This window comes from Mustelus asterias, chromosome 13 (genome assembly GCF_964213995.1).
Source record: "Mustelus asterias chromosome 13, sMusAst1.hap1.1, whole genome shotgun sequence".
In the NCBI taxonomy this organism is placed as follows: Eukaryota; Metazoa; Chordata; class Chondrichthyes; order Carcharhiniformes; family Triakidae; genus Mustelus; species Mustelus asterias.
Window position 1 is genome coordinate 56,968,046 of NC_135813.1, and position 20,157 is coordinate 56,988,202.

At 46.9% G+C, this 20,157-nt stretch overlaps 1 protein-coding gene across 4 annotated transcripts in view; it reads right to left on the reverse strand.

Moving 5' to 3' along the window:
- Nucleotides 1–20,157, reverse strand: part of LOC144502648 (uncharacterized) — a 217,417-nt gene that overhangs the window by 137,668 nt on the left and 59,592 nt on the right. For 3 of the 4 annotated variants that reach the window (XM_078226818.1, XM_078226817.1, XM_078226816.1), the window contains 3 exons: nt 14,715–14,848; nt 14,556–14,627; nt 4,969–10,198 (listed from right to left, as the gene is read on the reverse strand). In XM_078226818.1, coding sequence (XP_078082944.1) covers nt 9,946–10,198; nt 14,556–14,627; nt 14,715–14,848 — 459 coding nt within the window. In that variant the 3' untranslated portion in view covers nt 4,969–9,945. Of the gene's footprint in view, nt 1–4,968; nt 10,199–14,555; nt 14,628–14,714; nt 14,849–20,157 lie in introns of those variants that run through there. The other variant, XR_013499372.1, reaches the window with a different exon arrangement.

Below are 20,157 nucleotides of genomic sequence, written 5' to 3' on the forward strand. Positions count from 1 at the left end.
TGTACTCAGCCCCACATTAACCCTTTATGTGCCAGACCCTTGTACTAGAGTTAGTACACTCTGATCCATACTCTGACGCTGATGTCCAAGCAGAGTTAATATAGTTTAAAGAAGTGTCTCCTGAATTCTCTGATGCTTTTTCAATGTCTGTCAATGGGACTATAGAAAACCCAAAGAACATACAAAAACACCGAATAAGACTCATAGAATCCATTCCTAGCGCAGTCCATGTAACATCTGCTCTAAACCATCTGTCACAAATGAAGGATTAGTCTCTGATATTCTCCTGGCTCAGTGCTGATGCTCACTCACCTAAACAAGCTGAGGATGTGACACACAAGATTAATGGAAGAAGTGAGGCTGCTGAATATTCCCCTCTGTCCGTATCTGCTATTAAAGCTCTTGCTGTCCTCACACTGGGGACGTGTTAAACATTTCAGTCTTTGCTTGACCCAGAATGTTGCCCAATCCATTTTGAAGAAAATCAGCCTTGACGAGAGAGAATGTCCTGTCTACGTTGCGATGGGTTTACAGTGCGTCTCCCTGCTGTTCAAAGCATGGCCGAGGTGAATGGTGAAAGCTGAGGGTATGGAAAATGTGGAAGCTGTTTAAAGTTGAAAGGGAGCAGACAGTCGCTACAAATCATGAAGGGGCCCACTTCTGGTGTTAAAATCAGGCACACATTGCAGGGAAGGTTTGGGAGCTTCCTCAGTGAGTGCCCACTGGCCCAGTCAGTGATGCCGCTTCTATCTATGGCACGGTGGTTAGCACTGCTGCCTCACAGCGCCAGGGGCCTGGGTTCGATTCCCAGCTTGGGTCACTGTCTGTGTGGAGTCTGCACACTCTCCCCATGTCTGCGTGGATTCCTCCCACAGTCTGAAAGACGTGCTGGTTAGGTGGATTGGCCAGGCTAAATTCTCCCTCTGTGTACCTGAACAGGCGTCGGAGTGTGACAACTAGGGGATTTTCACAGATGCACCATAGAAAGCATTCTTTCTGGTTGTATCACAGCTTGGTATGGCTCCTGCTCTGCCCAAGACCCCAAGAAACTACAAAAGGTCATGAATGTAGCCCAATCCATCACACAAACCAGCTCCCATCCATTGACTCTGTCTACACTGCCCGCTGACTCAGAAAAGCAGCCAGCCAGCATAATTAAGGACCCCACGCACCCCGTACATTCTCTCTTCCACCTTCTTCTGTCGGGAAAAGATACGCACCAACCGACTCAAGAACAGCTTCTTCCCTGCTGCCATCAGACTTTTGAATGGACCTACCTCATATTAAGTTGATCTTTCTCTGCACCCTAGCTATGACTGTAACATTGCATTCTGCACTCTCCTTTCCTTCTCTATGAACGGTATGCTCTGTATAGCGTGCAAGAAACAATATTTTTCACTCTATATAATACATGTGACAATAAATCAAATCAAATCAGTAACTTCATTGCAGTGTTAATGTAAGCCTACTTATGACACTAATAAATAAAACATCCAGCTTCCCATCTGCTTTTCCATTACCCAAAAGAGATGTACGCAAGACTTTAACCTCTCTGTACCTCATTACTACCCTGACTAAACCCTGTACTGAAATATCTTTGAACGACATCTCTGAAAATAATTAATCCAAACTTTTCACTTTGCTTCGAAGTGGAATTAATTACACCATTTTAACCTAATATTTGACCGAGTGAATTCTACTACTCTCTCAGCCTTGTGTCTAACCCTGAATGAACCTATTTTTAAAAGAGGCACATAAACTGCAGGTAAGAAAACTTTACATTTATATAGACTTCAGAAGGCTTCAAAGCACTTTACAGTCAATTAATCTCTCAGTGATTATACATATTCATGGTCCTTAATACATCCAAGCAGGAATTCAAGAGAAATTTCTTTACCCAGCAAGTGAGGAACTTGCTACCATAAGGAGTAGTTAAGGTGAATAGCGTAGATATATTTAAGGGGAAGATGGATAAACATGAGAGAGGGTAAATGAGCAGAGGATGCTGATAAGGTTAGGAGGCTGGTGAAGAACATAAACACTGGCACAGCGCAGGTGGGCCTGTTTCTGTGCTGTGAATTCTTTATCATTCTATGACGTTCATTGCAGTTAAGGAAACACAGTGACCATTTCACAAACAGTTGTCTCAGGAGCAGCAATGCAATAATTCCTTTGAGTAAAGCTGGCCGAGGGATAAATATTGACCAGACCACTGGCAAGAAATCCCCTGCTCTTCTTCAACAGAGTGCCATAGGCTACCCGAGGTGGACAGGACCTCAGTTTAATGTCTCATCCAAAATATGGCACATCTGACAGTGCGGCACTCCCTCAGTACTGACCCTCTGACAGTGCGTCGCTCCCTCAGCACTGACCCTCTGACAGTGTGGCACTTCCTCAGTACTAATCCTCTGACAGTGCGGCGCTCCCTCAGCACTGACCCTCTGACAGTGTGGCACTTCCTCAGTACTGATCCTCTGACAGTGCGTCGCTCCCTCAGTACTGACCCTCTGACAGTGCGGCGCTGCCTCAGCGCTAACCCTCTAACAAGTGCGGTGCTGCCTCAGCGCTGACCCCCTGATGGTGCAGCACTCCCTCAGTACTGACCCTCTGACAGTGCGGCACTCCCTCAGCACTGACCCTCTGACAGTGCAGCACTCCCTCAGCACTGACCCTCTGACAGTACGGCTCTCCCTCAGTGCTATAGTGAAGTGTTAACCCAGAGGAGTTACTGAACATTTTGGTGAGGGGGCAGCTGACTGAACAAGGTGGACAAGGCTCCTCACTACCCAATATTCATTAAATATCTGCATTTGAATAGTTTGTAGGAAAGGTTCAACTCTACCCTTTAATTTCACTTGGCTGCTATTTTTAACCCCTTGCTGAAATATTTTGCAGGAATTTGAATGGTCTGATGTTGGAGCTCCATAAAGCAATCCAAACAGCTCTCAGGGAATCACCGAGATCCAAACTCCTGGTTTGCGGTGGGGGTGAATTTGGTGGAAGAGGAGGCTGGGGGTGGGCTGGGGAGAGGGTGGAAATGCTTCCAGCAGTATTCAGGCCCTGTATGGCTCAGTGGTGTAATTCACCACTAAGAGTCTCCATAATGCTGGGGGTTTCATTACATCATCACCTGCCCTCAACCACCCCACCGCACACTCCCATTGGTCCATTGTCTAGACAAATTGCCATACCACAGCCAATTGGAAAGCAAGTATATTCTACAAAACCCAGTGGATGGCTTGTGACTTCCTCTCCCTCCGCGTCTGATATTTATAAAACTAACAAAAGAATGAACAAATGGCTGACTGATTTTTCTGCAGGGTTGCTTACAACCGTGTCCTGGAGATTGAGATTTGAAGGACAATCCCCGATGATGTTAGCAACTCTAGCGCAGTGCGGCATTGTTAAATGAACAGTATAGATCAGCAAATTGCCAAGCTCAACCCCTGCTCAGTTGACTTGAGTTTAAGGAGGGTTGCTAGTGGAGGGGATTCACCTCCTGTAACAGCAGGCGGGGGTGGGCAGGGGAGGTGGACGCAGATTCCCCTACACCTCAAATCAGCTGGTTAGGTTTCAGGCCGCAGCTTCACTTCCGTTTGTAAGATGAGTCCCTTCCTGGCGATCAAGATAAATTCTGAAGAGTGGCCTCACTGGTGAGGTGCGAGAAGGTGTTGAACTATTCCGAGTCACTGCCTTCAGGCTAGAAAATGTCCTGTATTGTATCTGCCATGTGGGGGCATTGCCAAAGTTGCTGCCTGCCCATTAGCTAAGATGCAAGTGGATATTAATGATCACATTGCACTGTTTGAAATTCTCTCAGCCAACAGCACAATAATTCCCTAAAAGACAAAAAAAAAGCACAATAATTGCATGCTCACCTCACTGGTATTTATCCAAGATAGGAATACTGCAGCAAGTAACTCACCTCCTGACTCCCCAAAGCCTATTCACCATCTGCAAGATACAAGTCAGGATGGAATACTCCCCACTTGCCTGGATGAGTGCAGCTCCAATAACACTCAAGAAGCTCAACACCATCCAAATTAAAGTAGCCTGCTTGATTGGTATCACCTTCAACATTCACTCCCTCCACCACTGATGCAGCGGCAGCAGTCTACACCATCTACAAGATGCCCTGCAGCAAATCATCAAGGTCTCTTCAATGGCACCTTCCAAACCCATGACCTCTACCACCTAGAAGATCAAATACAGAAGCCATGGGAACACAAGTTTGCCTCAAAGCCATTCACCATCCTGACTTAAAAATATCACTGTTCCTTCATTGACATTGGGTCAAAATCCTGGAACTTCCTCCCTAACAACACCACTTGGACTTCAAGGCAGCAGCTCACCATGATCGAGGGCAATTAGGAGGGGCAATAAATGTTGCCCTGTCCACATCACAAGAGGGAGTTTAAAAAAAGAGGGTGTTTTGCCAATGCACTGAACTTGCCCTTCAGAGAAAGAGATCAGTTTAATGTCACAGTTAATGGCTGGGATAGAGTCCTTGTTTATATAAGGGCAGCACAGCGGCAAACACAGCTGCCTCATAGCTCCAGGGACCTGGGTTCAATTCCCGGCTTGGGTCACTGTCTGTGGAATCTGCACATTCTCCCCGTATCTGCGTGGGTTTCCTCCGGGTGCTCCGGTTTCCTCCCACAGTCCAAAGATTTGCGGGTTAGGTTGATTGGCCATGCTAAATTGAACCTTAGTGTCCCAGGATGCGTAGGCCAGAGGGATTAGCGGGGTAAATAAGTGGTGTTATGGGGATGGGGCCTGGGTGGGATTGTTGTCGGTGCAGACTCGATGGGCCGAATGGCCCCCTTCTGCGTTGTAGGGATTTTATGAATAAGGAATGGGCACCTCGAGAATAAATGGCTTCACTGGGTCCCTCTCAAAGCTTTCACCCTGGCCAACAAACTGATGAGGAAGCTGTTATTTCCACATGAATAATACAACCAATAAAAAAACAGATTTTATTAGTATCATTGAAAATATACAGAGACAACTCTCAAACAGAACACAATTAATGCAAGATCTACAGAAAGGGCACACAAATCACTCAGGCACTCAGAAGGTGCCAGTTATTTACATTTACAATAAAGTGGATTAGAAGCTGGCCGAGTGCAGGACATTCTGATTGACGAGACCAATCCAACCCAGTAACCAGCACCATCCTCGAGGTATCATCTTCCCGGCGTCAAACTAAAGGTTGAAATCTCCAATAAAGACAATACAAAGGCAACCAAAGAGATGGAATATAGGACCCAGCCCCTCTCAGGAGCAGATACACACACATGCATGCGAGTGGGAGGGTTCCCCAATGACTCCAGTGGGCAACGGTGGCAGTTCCCACATCGCGGACCCGGCGTTCCAGCCGAGGCAATTGTCACTCGGGCTGGGCATTAGAAAATGAAAGCGAGTTGGCGTCAGGCAGGGTTGAGCCTGCCCCCCCGGCCTCCTCCAGTTAAATAACTGGCTGCAACTGATCGCCTGGATGAGGTAGCGTGGAATCTCCGAGGGACCTTCTGGCAATGATTCAACACCTACATCAGGCTCCTGAATGGAGAAGGGCACAGAGGTGGTCAGGATGCAGAATCCTTCTAGATGAGCTATACTCCAAGGTGTGAATGATTTGCAGTGCAATTCCCCAGAGATTTCCCATCTATTTGTTTTTAATGGGGGTCTGGTGAATAGGCAGCAAGATATTTCAGGATCTGGTACAGTCGAGATTATACCACAATCCCTCCAGGGATACAGGAGGCACTGAGCAGACAGAATCATCTTTCAGGGACAAAGGTGAACAGCCGTTTCCACCCTCACTCCCCACACATCAAATTAAGCTTTGCTAATTGAGACAGAGATTAGATTCACATTGTATGTTTCCAAAAAAACTGTTGACATATAATTCTTTTGCTTGAAGAGTGCATACAACACGCACCACACACACACCACACAGACATACTTGATCACCAAATATTGGTGCCATTTCACCAGGACAAAAGTAAACATTCAAGTAGAATCAGAGAATCATAGAATCCCTACAGTGCAGAAGGAGGCCATTCGGCCCATCGAGTCTGCACCAACCACAATCCCACCCAGGCCCTATCCCCGTAACTCCACGTATTTTCCCTGCTAATCCCCCTGACACTAGGTTCAATTTAGCATGGCCAATCAACCTAACCTGCACGTCTTTGGATTGTGAGAGGAAACCGGAGCACCCGGAGGAAATCCACGCAGGCACGGGGAGAACGTGCAAACTCCACACAGTGACCCGAGGCCGGAATTGAACCCAGGTCCCTGGCGCTGAGGCAGCAGTGCTAACCACTGTGCCATAGTGCTGCCCGAACTACAGATTTAGTCATAGTTTGCGGTTTTAGACGTAGTTTGTCTTTTGTTCCCAGGAGCTGCTGATTTAGGTGGAAGTGTTTAAAATAAAGTTTAGTTAAAAGTTTTGATGTGCTGCAAATCTAATTATCAGTCCAATTGAAAACACCAGGCTTCAGTTATGTGGACTGGGAGGAGATCGAGACCATGTGTGAACAGAACATTTTCCCCAAAAGTGTAAATGATTAATTAGCCTCAAAATAAACATGTTGCCCACTCGCCTCGATCCAGATGTTATCCAGTTCAGGCTGCAGCGCAGGGAGAGGAGAGAACGTATTAAATTGATAGCTCACACCACCTCGTGTTGGGCAGCCACCCGCCCACAAAGCAACAAGTGCAAGCCACAGGGGGAGAAATAAAGTGACAAGTTAAACTGAAAGGTCTCGGACCTCCTGGCACGAAGTCTGGTGATATAATTGCCACTTCACAATGACAAGCACAAAGACTCCTCCCTCCAATTCCACATGTATCACACCAGCCTCCGGGAACACCATTTACTCCTCCCCCAGACAGGTTTTATCATTGAGGGGGAGGGGAAAACATGATTCCATTTGGGAACAGGTACATATCACTGGAATAATCAGATAATTGGGATGAGGGAAAGGGGGACAAAAGGAAGAGAAAGAGCTTCAAAACCAAAAGTACACGAGCTTCAACATGAATCTAGGTCAGTGTAGAGATGAGAGCACAGAACCCCAATCCAGTGACGCCATAGCTGCTCCGATACTCCTGCTAGTTACTATGCTGGCTCCTCTCACTGCAGACACTGTCCAAGATTGTGCTCAGTCACACATCCTAAAGGCAATGCTAGGTTTGTGCAGTCTGCTTGTTCCCCATGATTGTTGTATGGCTGCACACCATAGCAGCTCAGTACTGAGGGAGTGCCACACTGTCAGGGGGTCAGTAGTGAGGGAGTGCCACACTGTCAGGGGGTCAGTACTGAGGGAGTGCCACACTGTCAGGGGGTCAGTATTGAGAGAGCCTGCACTGTCAGAGGGTCAGTATTGAGAGTGTCACACTGTCAGAGGGTCAATACGGAGGGAATGTTGCAGTGTCTTCTGGCTGAAAAATCAAGGCCTGGCTCTTGGCTCCCTGGTGGTTGGAAAGGGTCACATTCTCTAACAGGAGAGAGGTCCCGGTCAACATCACTGGAATTGATCTGGTCATTTCTCACTTGCTATTTCTGGGACTGTGCTGCCAAGGTTCTACATTTGGTGATTACACACCAAAGAGCAACTCATTAGTCTTGAAGCTCTTGGGGACATTAAGAATGTGAAAGGGGCTATATAAATGCAAGTTGCTTAAGCTCTGCACAGTCTCCAACAATGGGGAGTGCAAGTGCTGCACTCTGACTGCTAATGCTCAATTATAATCCAAGTGTAGAAACGGACTTTCCCAAAAACCCCTCCAGCTCCCATACACAGGCCCAGCTGAGAAAGGCCCATTCGAGCTCACTGAAAACCAACCCTACACCCAATTACAGCAGCCAGCTGTTCAAACAGCTGCCAGCCATTTCCTTCACTCCTTCCTACCACTCAGAGCAGTATTTGCTTTTACACAAACTCCTCGACATTGATCGGGATCTCACTAGCTTTCCAATAAACTGCACAGGGCCTAACGGACAGTCACAACCTCCTGTCATTCCTGTCTTTTAAAGGTCAGCTCTTGTTTGGTTTAGGGAAGCTGTTGGAAATAAAGGACTTTGATTAGCTTTAGTGCCGTTAGAATGTCCCAAAGGTCTTGACAGCAAGTGAATCACTGCTAAGTGTCAGCGCTGTTCTAACTTAGAAAACACACATGCCAGGTCATTTACAGTTTATTTATTAGTGTCACCAATAGGCTTACATTAACACTGCAATGAAGTTATTGTGAAAATCCCCTAGTCAGCACACCCTGGCGTCTGTTCGGGTACACTGAGGGAGAATTTAGCATGGCCTGGCACAGTGGCTAGCACTGCTGCCTCACAGCGTCAGGGACCCAGGTTCGATTCCCGGCTTGGGTCACTGTCTGTGTGGAGTCTGCACAATCTCCCCGTGTCTGCGTGGGTTTCCTCCGGGTGCTCCACACAGACAGTGAGCCGAGGCTGGAATCGAACCCGGCTCCCTGGCACTGTGAGGCAGCAGCGCTAACCACTATTAAAACTCAGCCCCCCAGCGTCTCTTCACGTTAGCCCAGCGCAATCTCTTGTATCCACCCGAGAGGGAAGGGCCTCGGTTTAATGTCTCATTTATAAAACAGCATCTTCAACAGTGCAGCATTCAGTCAGGGCGGGCCTGAATTGTCCGGTGGGATTCTGGATTGGGCCGTGCAGCCCCGGGATGTGAAGACTACGAACGGAGCCATGGGAAAACTCAGACAAACGAGTGAGCATTTGGGCCTCTGTCCTGCGAGAGATAAGGTGCGGGACTGCTTCTGTTCCACCCTGCATGCTGGGTCTCTCACTCTGCATTACTCAGACCCGCGTACAAAACACATTCACCTCATTCCAGAAGGTCTCCTCTGAAGCGGGTTACGAAGGGACAGGGTAACGCCAGTTTCTGTCAGTGAGATTCAGCTTCTGAATATCAAAAACGTCACCAAAACCTCGCTGCTTCAGTGGGTTAAATCTGCAGTAATTGTCAATCCAGTTCACATGACTGCTGTAAGTTAAAAGCACTCCCCCAGTGTAAAAACTTTTATAAAAACCAATACACAATCAACATGGAGTAAAAAGCGTAGCCAGGTATCTGACAACACAAAGCCTCTCTCGATGCTGACACTGCAGCTTCGATCATTCCCACTGGAAAAGGGAGCAAGATGCCAGTTTTAAGCTGCCGGTCCCTCACTACTCATTTCCAACAGGTCAGTGGTGCGTGGACTCAATTTATTGGGCGACACAGACAGATAAGACCAAAAAAAATCATTTGTGTTTCAGTCTTTACTTTGGAATATTTACTTTAGTCTCAAGTTGCTTAGAGATATATTTATATTTTTAAAAAAGACACAGCATCCACCCAAACTGATCTCAGTTAGAAGACACAGCGTTAGTACTTCACTGAACAGTTAATGCAGCCCAAACCACTGAGAACTGACGGCAGGATCTTTAATCCTTGTAAACACTAGAAGATACTTTCTGCATTACGTTCAAGCCACTCGTTTCCTCAGTGTGACAGCTTAAGCCAGGAATCGCTTTGCAGTAAATCAATTCTTGCTGGAAATTGGGAGCAAGGAGAGCTTCTTCCTTCAGCTGGGGGCCAGCAAGCAGCATTCTCTCTCAGCCATTCGATTCGGAATCTCTCTGCAAAACCAACCCTTCAGCAAAGGGCCACGTTCGCCTCTCCATTGCTGCTCCGTGTGGAGCAGAGAGTGTAGCACGGAGCGCTGTTTAAAAACCCGCGCTCCCAGTTGCTTCTGCATGCAGCAACTGTTAGGCTGCTCACCATTGGCTTTCCCCAGCCAGCAGAGAGCGAGGTTAACCCTCTGAACTCCGGCGTGTAGTGTAAACAGACCTGGGGCACTCTGGGGGGCAAGCGCAAGTCTGGCCAGCTGGCTAGTTCTGTCCACAGTCCAGCAGTAACCTTAGTCCTCTCCAGCCAGGAAGGCCTCCAGTGCGGTGAGTTTCTGGACCAGCAATGAATCAATCTCCCCTTCCCGTGTGGTCGCTTTCCTGGCCCGTGTCCGGCTCGGAGCCTTCACTCCAGTGTGTGCTCGCCTCTTACGGGGAAGTGTGTAGTCCTGGAATTCTAACAGGCGTTTGCGCTTTTGCAGACTGGTGCAGATGAGCGAACCCTTCTTCAAAACCGGCTCTTCAAAAATCGTCTCCAGATATTTACTGTTGAGGAGAGAAAGAGGAAAATTCAACTCGCTGGAAGCATATCAACACACGGGAGTTAGATAATGTCTGTGCTGCACACTGTGGTAGCTCCTACCACAGCATCAGTGGAGTGTAATCTCTGAAGGCTGTGGCTAAGTGACCCCACACCAGGGGAGGCGATGGCCTAGTGGTACTATCGCCAGACTATTAACCCAGAAACTGAGCAAATGTTCTGGGGACCTGGGTTCAAATCCCGCCATGGCAGATGGTGGAATTTTAATTCAATAAAAAAATATCTGGAATTAAGAATCTACCGATGGCCCTTGGACAACTAGGGATGGGCAATAAATGCTGGCCAGCCAGAGACGCTCATGTCCCACGGATGAATAAAAAATATTCCTGCTCTCCTGGCTTTATCAGGAAAGACTCTTCCAGGCAAGCAGGGGGGTGGGGATCAAAACAGTAGGTCAGTAAGTACTGAGGCTGGGGGCCAGGGCAAGGCTAGCTAAGAAGAAGAGCATTCTGGAGCAGGATGACCCGAGTGGGCCTGGAGTGCATCTGCTTCAATGCGAGGAGCGTAATGGGTAAGACAGACGAACTTAGGGCCTTAATGCTTACGCGGAATTTAGATGTGGTTGCGGTGACGGAAACTTGGTTAAAAGGACAGGACTGGCAGCTGAATATTCCGGGGTATGTGTTTTAGGCAAGACAGAGGAGGGGCTAAAAAAGGTGGGGGAGTAGCGGTATTAGTTAAGAAGCATATTACAGCGGTGCAGAGGGTGGACAATTTAGAGGGGTCATGTAATGAGTCGCAGTGGGTGGAGCTCAGAAACAGGAAAGGTGCAATCACTATGCTGGGGGTGTACTACAGGCCCCCCAACAGCCCACGGGAAGTGGAGGAATGGATATGTCAGGAGATAATGGATATGTGCAGAAAAAATAGGGTTGTTGTAGTGGGAGACTTCAATTTCTCTGGTATAGACTGGAAAGTGCTTAGGGCTGGGGGTCTGGACGGGGAGGAATTTGTAAAATGCGTACAGGAAGGTTCTTTGGAACAGTATGTAGATAGCCCGACTAGAGGGGGGGCTATACTGGATCTAGTTCTGGGAAATGAGCCCGGTCAGGTCGTCAAAGTTTCGGTAGGGGAACATGTGGCAAATAGTGACCACAACTCTGTTAACTTTAGGATAGTAATGGACAAGGACGAGTGTTGTCCTAAGGGTAGGGTGCTAAATTGTGGGAAGGCTAACTATAGCCGGATTAGGCAGGAATTGGTGGCCGTTGATTGGGAGAGGCTGGTTTGGGGTAAGTCCACGTCTGGCATGTGGGAGTCTTTTAAGGAACAGTTGATAAGGCTGCAGGACAGGCATGTGCCTGTAAAAAGGAAGGATAGGAAAGGTAGGATTTGAGAGCCGTGGATAACCTGGGAAATTGAGGATCTGATCAAAAAGAAAAAAGAGAGGCGTATGTTAAGTCCAGGCAACTGAAAACAGATGCAGCTCTGGAGGAATACAGGGAGAGTAGGAAAGAACTCAAACGGGGAGTTAGAAGGGCAAAAAGAGGTCACGAAATGTTCTTGGCAGACAGGATTAAGGAGAATCCTAAGGCATTTTATTCATATGTTAGGAACAAAAGAGTTGTCGGGAAAAAGTCGGACCTCTCAGGGACAAAGGAGGGGAATTATGCTTAGAACCCAAGGGAATAGGGGAGATCCTAAATGAATACTTTGCATCAGTATTCACAAAGGAGAGGGACTTGTTGACTGGGAGTGTCTCAGAGGGAGGTGCTGACCCGTTAGAGAGAATCTCCATTACAAGGGAGGAAGTGTTAGGTTTTTAAGGTAACATTAAAACTGACAAATCACCAGGGCCTGATGGCATCTATCCTAGACTGCTCAGGGAAACAAGAGATGTAATTGCTGGGCCTCTGACGGAAATCTTTGTCTCTTCGTTGGACACAGGTGAGGTCCCTGAGGATTGGAGGATCGCAAATGTGGTACCGTTATTTAAGAAGGGTAGCAGGGATAACCCGGGTAATTATACGCCAGTGAACTTGATGTCCGTGGTAGGGAAGTTGTTGGAGAGGATTCTTAGAGACAGGATGTATGCGCATTTAGAACGGGACAATCTCATTAGTGACAGACAGCATGGTTTTGTAAGAGGGAGGTCGTGCCTTACAAATTTGGTGGAGTTTTTTGAGGAAGTGACAAAAACGGTTGACGAAGGAAGGGCCGTGGATGTCGTCTATATGGATTTCAGTAAGGCATTTGACAAAGTCCCTCATGGCAGGTTGGTTAAGAAGGCTAAAGCTCATGGGATACAAGGAGAGGTGGCTAGATGGGTAGAAAACTGGCTTGGCCACAGGAGACAGAGGATAGCAGTCGAAGGGTCTTTTTCCGGCTGGAGGTCTGTGACCAGTGGTGTTCCGCAGGGCTCTGTACTGGGACCTCTGCTATTTGTGATATATATAAATGATTTGGAAGAAGGTGTAACTGGTGTCATCAGCAAGTTTGCGGATGACACGAAGATGGCTGGAATTGCGGATAGCGAAGAGCATTGTCGGACAATACAGGAGGATATAGATAGGCTGGAAAATTGGGCAGAGAAACGGCAGATGGAATTTAATCCGGATAAATGCGAAGTGATGCATTTTGGAAGAAATATTGTAGGGGGGAGTTATACAATAAATGGCAGAGCCATCAAGAGTATAGAAACACAGAGGGACCTAGGTGTGCAAGTCCACAAATCCTTGAAGGTGGCAGCGCAGGTGGAGAAGGTGGTGAAGAAGGCATATGGTATGCTTGCCTTTATAGGACGGGGTATAGAGTATAAAAGCTGGAGTCTGGTGATGCAGCTGTATAGAACGCTGGTTAGGCCACATTTGGAGTACTGTGTCCAGTTCTGGTTGCCGCACTACCAGAAGGACGTGGAGGCTTTGGAGAGAGTGCAGAGAAGGTTTACCAGGATGTTGCCTGGTATGGAGGGCCTTAGCTATGAGAGATCGGGTAAACTGGGCTTGTGCTCCCTGGAAAGATGGAGAATGAGGGGAGACCTAATAGAGGTGTACAAAATTATGAAGGGTATAGATAGGGTGAACAGTCGGAAGCTTTTTCCCAGGTCACAGGTGACGATCACGAGGGGTCACGGGCTCAAGCTGAGAGGGGCGAAGTATAACTCAGACATCAGAGGGACGTTTTTTACACAGAGGGTGGTGGGGGCCTGGAATGCGCTGCCAAGTAGGGTGGTGGAGGCAGACACGGTGGCATCGTTTAAGACTTACCTGGATAGTCACATGAGCAGTCTGGAAATGGAGGGATACAAACGAATGGTCTAATTGGACCAATGAGCGGCACAGGCTTGGAGGGCCGAAGGGCCTGTTTCCTGTGCTGTACTGTTCTTTGTTCTTTGGAGTGAGCTCCGCATGAGAACGACAGCCAGAGGCAGCTGCTGGCTTCCAGCTGATTGAAAACTGAGCCCTTGCTACCACTTTCCTGAGCAGGAGGGTGGGGGGCTGGTGAGCGGGGGCTGGTTAGAAACAGGGCTTCTGGAAAAGGTTTACAAAGTCGAGGTTGAGAGGTTTAAGGGGGAATTGGGGGCGGGGGGAGAATCAGAGAGGGAGACACGAGGCTGGAGGTAGTTTTGGATTTCTGACGAGGGGAGGTAGTAGAGAAATCAGAAACCTTTGATTTGAATGCGGACGGGAACAGGAGGACTAAGTGTTGTCAGTGGGAGTGGGGGGCACCGAGGAAGTGCGACTTGGTGAGAGATGGGAACTGGGCTGATGGGCTTTGGTTAAATTGCAGTTTATAGCAGAGTAAACACAGTGACACTAGAATAATCGCCCGGGAGAGACTCGATTCGGGACAACAGGTTTTCAGCGATGGAGGGTCCGAGAGGGGTGTAGGTGGAACATGAAGGAGGCTGAGACGGGTGGTCTTTCGGATGGCTCGGGTGTATTTGTAACATTGTACAGCGTGTCAGTACTATAAATGGTTTAGTTCAGCTGAGGAGGTTGGCTGAGAAACAGCAGTGGAATTGGAGTGAATGGCAGAGACTGCTAACAGCAGCTTTGGTCTTCGGGATCCACTCCGCTACCAATCCTACATGGCCCAGTAACTGGTCTTTATCTCCTCTTCCCAACGCAATCCGGGGAGAGGTGACCTGCTCCTGGGATAAGGCTTTTTCCTGCACCTCGGGTCACTGGGGAAGGAACACCCTGGGACTGACTTAAACAGACCGAACCCCAACCTCAATAAACCCCAGACAAACTCTGGGTGGCTCCCAGAGGCACAGACTGACACTGGAACAGTCTCTCCCTAAACCAAACCAGCCTAGACTGCAGTCTCTGAATAACACAACATAACCTAGTAACGTACCTGTGTGCAGATGGGGACTTGTAATTCTGGTTAGTGTATATCTCTTCCAAACTAAATTCTTTCTTTTTCAATCTAGAAAACAGAGCAGTCTCCAATTAATCATCCAGAATAGCACACACTGCAACATGCTGCCTATACGCAGTGATACGTCAGACTCACCTCTTGGCTTTGGGCAGACCCATGGGGGTGAGATTAGTGTCTTGTTTGGGGACACTTCTCCGGATTCGGATTTGGGACACTTTCCTCAGAGATGCCTTGGATTTGCTGACGGGCTTGTCCTCAGCTGCAGGTTCCTGAAGAGGAGAGAAGGCAGGTTACTATCAGATCAGAGTTAATTCTGCCACCCTCCAACTTGGCCGCTCAATTGGATCATTGCTGATCTATTTTTAAGTCCATCACCTCACCTTGCAGTGTAACCCTTCACACCCAACCCAACAGATACCTATCAACCTCATTTTGAACATTTTCAATTTCAGCAGCTTGTTCAGGGGGAGAGCAGAGCGGGTTCCAGATTTCCCTCACACTCTGAGAAGAATTCTTTCCCATCACTATTTAATAGGTTAGTTGCAGTTTTAAGTTACAGAGCTCTTGCTCTCTGCTCCCTCCCCCACTGCATGAAACTGTTATCAACTCCCTAAGACACCTCAATTCAATTATCCCTCAACCTTCTAATCAAAACAACACAATCCTAGTCCATGCAATCTGTCCTCACAACTGAACGCTTTAGGGAGATGGTGGCATAGTGATAATAATGTCACTGGACTAGGGCGGCACAGTGGCACACTGGTTAGCACTGCTGCCTCACAGCGCCAGGGACTCGGTTCGATTCCAGCCGTGGGTCATTGTGTGTGTGGAGTCTGCACATTCTCCCCGTGTCTGCATGCGTTTCCTCCGGGTGCTCCGATTCCCTCCCACAGTCCGACAGACGTGCTGGTTAGGTGCATTGACCCGAACAGTCACCAGAGTGTAGCGACTAGGGGATTTTCACAGTAACGTCATTGCAGTGTTAATGTAAGCCTACTTGTGGCACTGATAAATAAACTTTAAACTTTTTAGTCATCCACAGGCCCAGGCTTATGTCTGGGAGGGGGGTGGACATGGGTTCAAATCCCACCACAGCAGCTGGTGGAATTTAAATTCGATTAATGAAATTTGGAATTGAAAGCTAGTCTCAGTAATGGTGGCCATGAAACTGTCATCAATTGTGGTAAACACCATCTCCTTTCATTAAACCTTCCTACCTGACCCACAGAAACGTGGCTGCTTCCTAAATGGCCCAGTGAGCCACTCGGTTCAAAAGCAATGAAGGATTTGACAACAAATGTTGACCTAGCCAGTGACACACTCATCCCTTGGAAGAATGGAAAAAGCATATTTTGGGTGAATCTGCGCTCCCAGGCCAATCCATTTCTCCAAGGTGCAGGCCTGAAGATAACATTTCAAATCAATTCTAATCTAGAGTTTGCTATTGATCAGTTTTACAAAGAAATGCCCAGTGCAAATTGGTGGGAAATTTCATTTGCACACCTCACATTTCTATAGAAACACTGCAGGCACACTGCACCAAGGTAGCATTGTCAAACAAAAAAGCATTTGTGACTCTGTTTAAAACAGCTCGGATTGTTCAAACACTCTGGAAAAGCACCCGTGTACAAGTCTTCACCATATTTTCAGGTCACTGGTGGTTGCCATGGTCAATCTGGTGGTTACAGATCTGTCAGAAACAGGAGCTGCCACAAGCCGGCTGAGCCACTCAATAAGATCCTGGCTGACTTACATCTAACTGCACTTTCCCAACTCAATCCCAAATCTCTCCATTCCTTTAATTTCCAAAATCTATCAATTTCAGTCCTGAATATTCATCCCGTCCCAGAGTAGAGAATTCCAAAGACTCCAAAGACCTCTTTTGGTCCAATCAGAACTCTTTTCTGGGGAATGTCTGACCTCTATTTCTGGATGTTCTAGCCAGTGAGAAACAGCCTCAGTCTCTAAAGAACCATTTATCTTTCAATCAGATCATTTTATTCTTTCAAACTCATTCGGCTCAATGTCACCTAATAGGACTTTCATAAGATATAGGAACAGAATTAGGCCATTCGGCCCATTGGAGGATATGGTATCCTCAATTTCCTGCCTTCTCCCCATAATCTTTCAACCCATTACCAATTAAAAATCTGTCTAACTCCTCCTTAAATTTACTCACTGTCCCAGCATCCACCGCGCTTTGGGGTAGCAAATCCCGCAGATTCACAATCCTTTGGGAGAAGTAGTTTCTCCTCAACTCTGTTTTAAATTTGCTACCCCTTATCCTAAGACTATGACCTCTCACCCTAGAATGCTCCACAAGAGGAAGCATCCGCTCTACATCTACTTTATCCATACCTTTTATCATCTTGTATACGTCAATTTGATCTCCCCTCATTCTTCTAAATTCCACAGAGTATAGGCCTAAACTGTTCAATCTCTCTTCAAACGACAAACCCCTCATCTCTGGAATCAATCTAGTGAACCTCCTCTGAACTGCCTCCAATGCCACTACATCTTTCCTCAAATACAGGGACCAAAACTAATGCGGCCTCACCAATGCTTTATATAGTTGCAACAATACTTCCTTACCTTTATATTCTATTCCTTGAGCTAGAAATGCCAACATTCCATTTGCTTTCTTTGTTGTCTGCTGTACCTGCATGCTAGTTTTCTGTGACTCATGAACAAGGACACCCAGATCCCTCTGCATCAGAGCATGCCGAGGTCTCTCCTCATTTAGATAATAAGTCGCCTTCCCATTTTTGCGACCAAAATGCATGACCTCACACTTAACCATGTTAAACTCCATCTGTCACATTTTGGCCCACTCTCCTAACCTATCTATGTCCATTTGTAAGGTTCTTATTTCCCCATTGCAACTTACTGTCCTGCTTATTTTTGTGTCATCTGCAAATTTGGCCATAGAGCCTTCTATCCCTGTATCCAAGCCATTGATATAGATTGTAAATAGCTGAGGCCCAGGACTGAACCCTGTGGCATCCCACTAGTTACTTCCTGCCACCCAGAAAAGAACCCATTTATCCCGACTCTCTGTCTTCTGTCCATCAGTCAGTCGTCACCTATCCAAGCTAATAAATTACCCCTAATCCCAGGTGACCTAACCTGTGAATTAACCTTTTGCGTGGCACCTAATCAAACGCCTTCCGGAAGTCCAGATATACTACATCTACAGGATCCCCATTATCCACTTGGCTTGTTACATCCTCAAAGTCTAGCAAAATAGTCAGATTTGTCTTTCATAACACCATACTGACTCTGATGGATAGTGTTTTGACTTTCCAAATGTCCTGATATTGCTTCCTTGATAATTGATTCTAACACTTTCCCAGCAACAGATGTTAAACTAACTGGTCTATAATTTCCCACATTTTGCCTCCCTCCCTTTTTGAATAAGGGCATTACATTAGCATTTTTCCAATCAATTGGAACCCTTCCTGTGTTTGGAATATTATAACCATTATCTCCGCCGCCGCTTCCTTTAATACGCTAGGATGTAGGCGATCAGGCCCGGGGGACCTATCTGCCCTCAGCTCCAATTGTTTGCTGAGTACTTTTTCCCTATTGATGTTGATTGTTCTAAGTTCCATCCTTTCTATTACCTCTGACTTGCCCATTCCTTTAGGAATGGTACTAGTATCCTCCACTGTAAAAACTGAGGCAAAGTATTGATTTAGCATCTCTGCCATTTCAGTGTTTCCCACTATTAACTCTCCGGTTTCATCTTCCAAGGGATCAACATTCCCCCTAGTGACTCTCTCCCCTTTTATATACCTATGGAAGCTTTTGTTATCCTTGATATTTTAATGCTAGTTTTCTTTTGTAATTTACCTTTGCTCTTTTTATTACTTTTTTAGTATCCCTTTGTTTATATTTGAAAGTTTCCCAAACTTTCAGCCTGCCACTGGCCTTTGCAATATGTTATATCTTAGTTTGTATATTGTCCCTGACCTCCTTGTTTACACAGTAAGAAGTTTAGCAACACCAGGTTAAAGTCCAACGTTGGACTTTAACCTGGTGTTGCTAAACTTCTTACTGTGTTTACTCCAGTCCAACGCCGGCATCTCCACATCATGACTCTTTGTTTAGCCATGGATGTTTTTTTACCCCCTTACCATCTTTCATTCCAGTATCACCTTAATTCCAGGAATTAGTCTAGTTATGTTTTAATGCAAGTATATCCTCCCTTAGCTATGGAGACCAAACCTGTCCACAGTACTCCAGGTATGGTCCCAACTCCATTATTGGAGCAAAACTCTGACCCCTGGACTCTCAATCCCCTTTGTAATAATGACCAAATGCCATTCACCCTCAGACTGATTGCTGTAACTACACGTGTTATACATGTACAAGACCAGTCGATTCCTTCCAATATTTCATAGCGTCTCACCTACTTCTCCATTCTTCCGGCCAAAGTGAGTCATTTCACACTTCCCCACACTGGACGCCATTTGTCAATTTCTCGATGTTAGCTGGTTAATGGCCTGTCTGCATTCTTTTCGCTGCTTATTTTCCCACCCAGAAGCTTATTGCCGACAAACGTGGATACACTACACCAGTCTCCCCATCTCAGTCCTTGATAGCTTGTAGACTGATCCTTGCTCATTGCCACTGTTTCCTGAATGTTAACAAGTGCTAAATTCACACTGCCCTGCACCCCCCCCCCCCCCCCCCCCCCAATCCTGTGTAAAAACAGTGTGTGGCACCTTTTGATCCCAGCTGTGTCACCCAGCTCTCTCCTCGCACTTCAAACTCACCTGCTTCTGATCATTAACCGAACAGAAACCACTGCCCAGCCTATCGACCGTCTCCTGGGCTGCTGAAGGGTTCAGGTGGCTCTCCCCCTCCCCCCGGGCATCACAATATCTAACACCTCGGATTCTAGGTCCACTACTCTGGAGCTGAACTTGCGAGTGTTACCAACAGTTACTCCAGACCTGGGCGCTCTTCACAGACTCTGTCGTGCTGCAGACGGTCACTCACACCCCCTGCTGCGGGTTCCAGGCCTGTCGCTGGCACCTGTGGTCAATCTGCAGACAGGAGCTATCACACAAACCTGTGTTGCTTCCACAAGTACATTGGCTCAATGACACTCAACATGCCTCACTCACACCAGCCATTGCTGGGCTGGATTAGTAATACAGGTGAATTAGAATATATAATACCTGAGAGAACCTGGGTATGATTAGCCTTGTTTGCCCCAGTCTATGCAAAGACTTCATTTTAGGAGATTTCTGCCTATACATAATTACATTTAAATGCTAGACTTTTAGGGTTAACTAACTCTGCTAAGCTGAACAATTGTAGCTAACCTGACTACATGTAGAATCAGAAGGCATGATGGGTAGCTAAAAATGGACTGCATTCCTGAAGGGTACACAATGCAGGCAAACAACAGCGTAACAGCAGCTGCAAGGATTGATTTTCTAGACGGAGACAGCCTGCGAAAAACACTTCCAATAACGAGATAAGGGTTGAAATATATTTTGGAACAGTGTGTTCAGTTCAGTAACCAGTCTCCAAGTTCGCTTTTCTTTGCTTAAGTTCTGTTCAATAA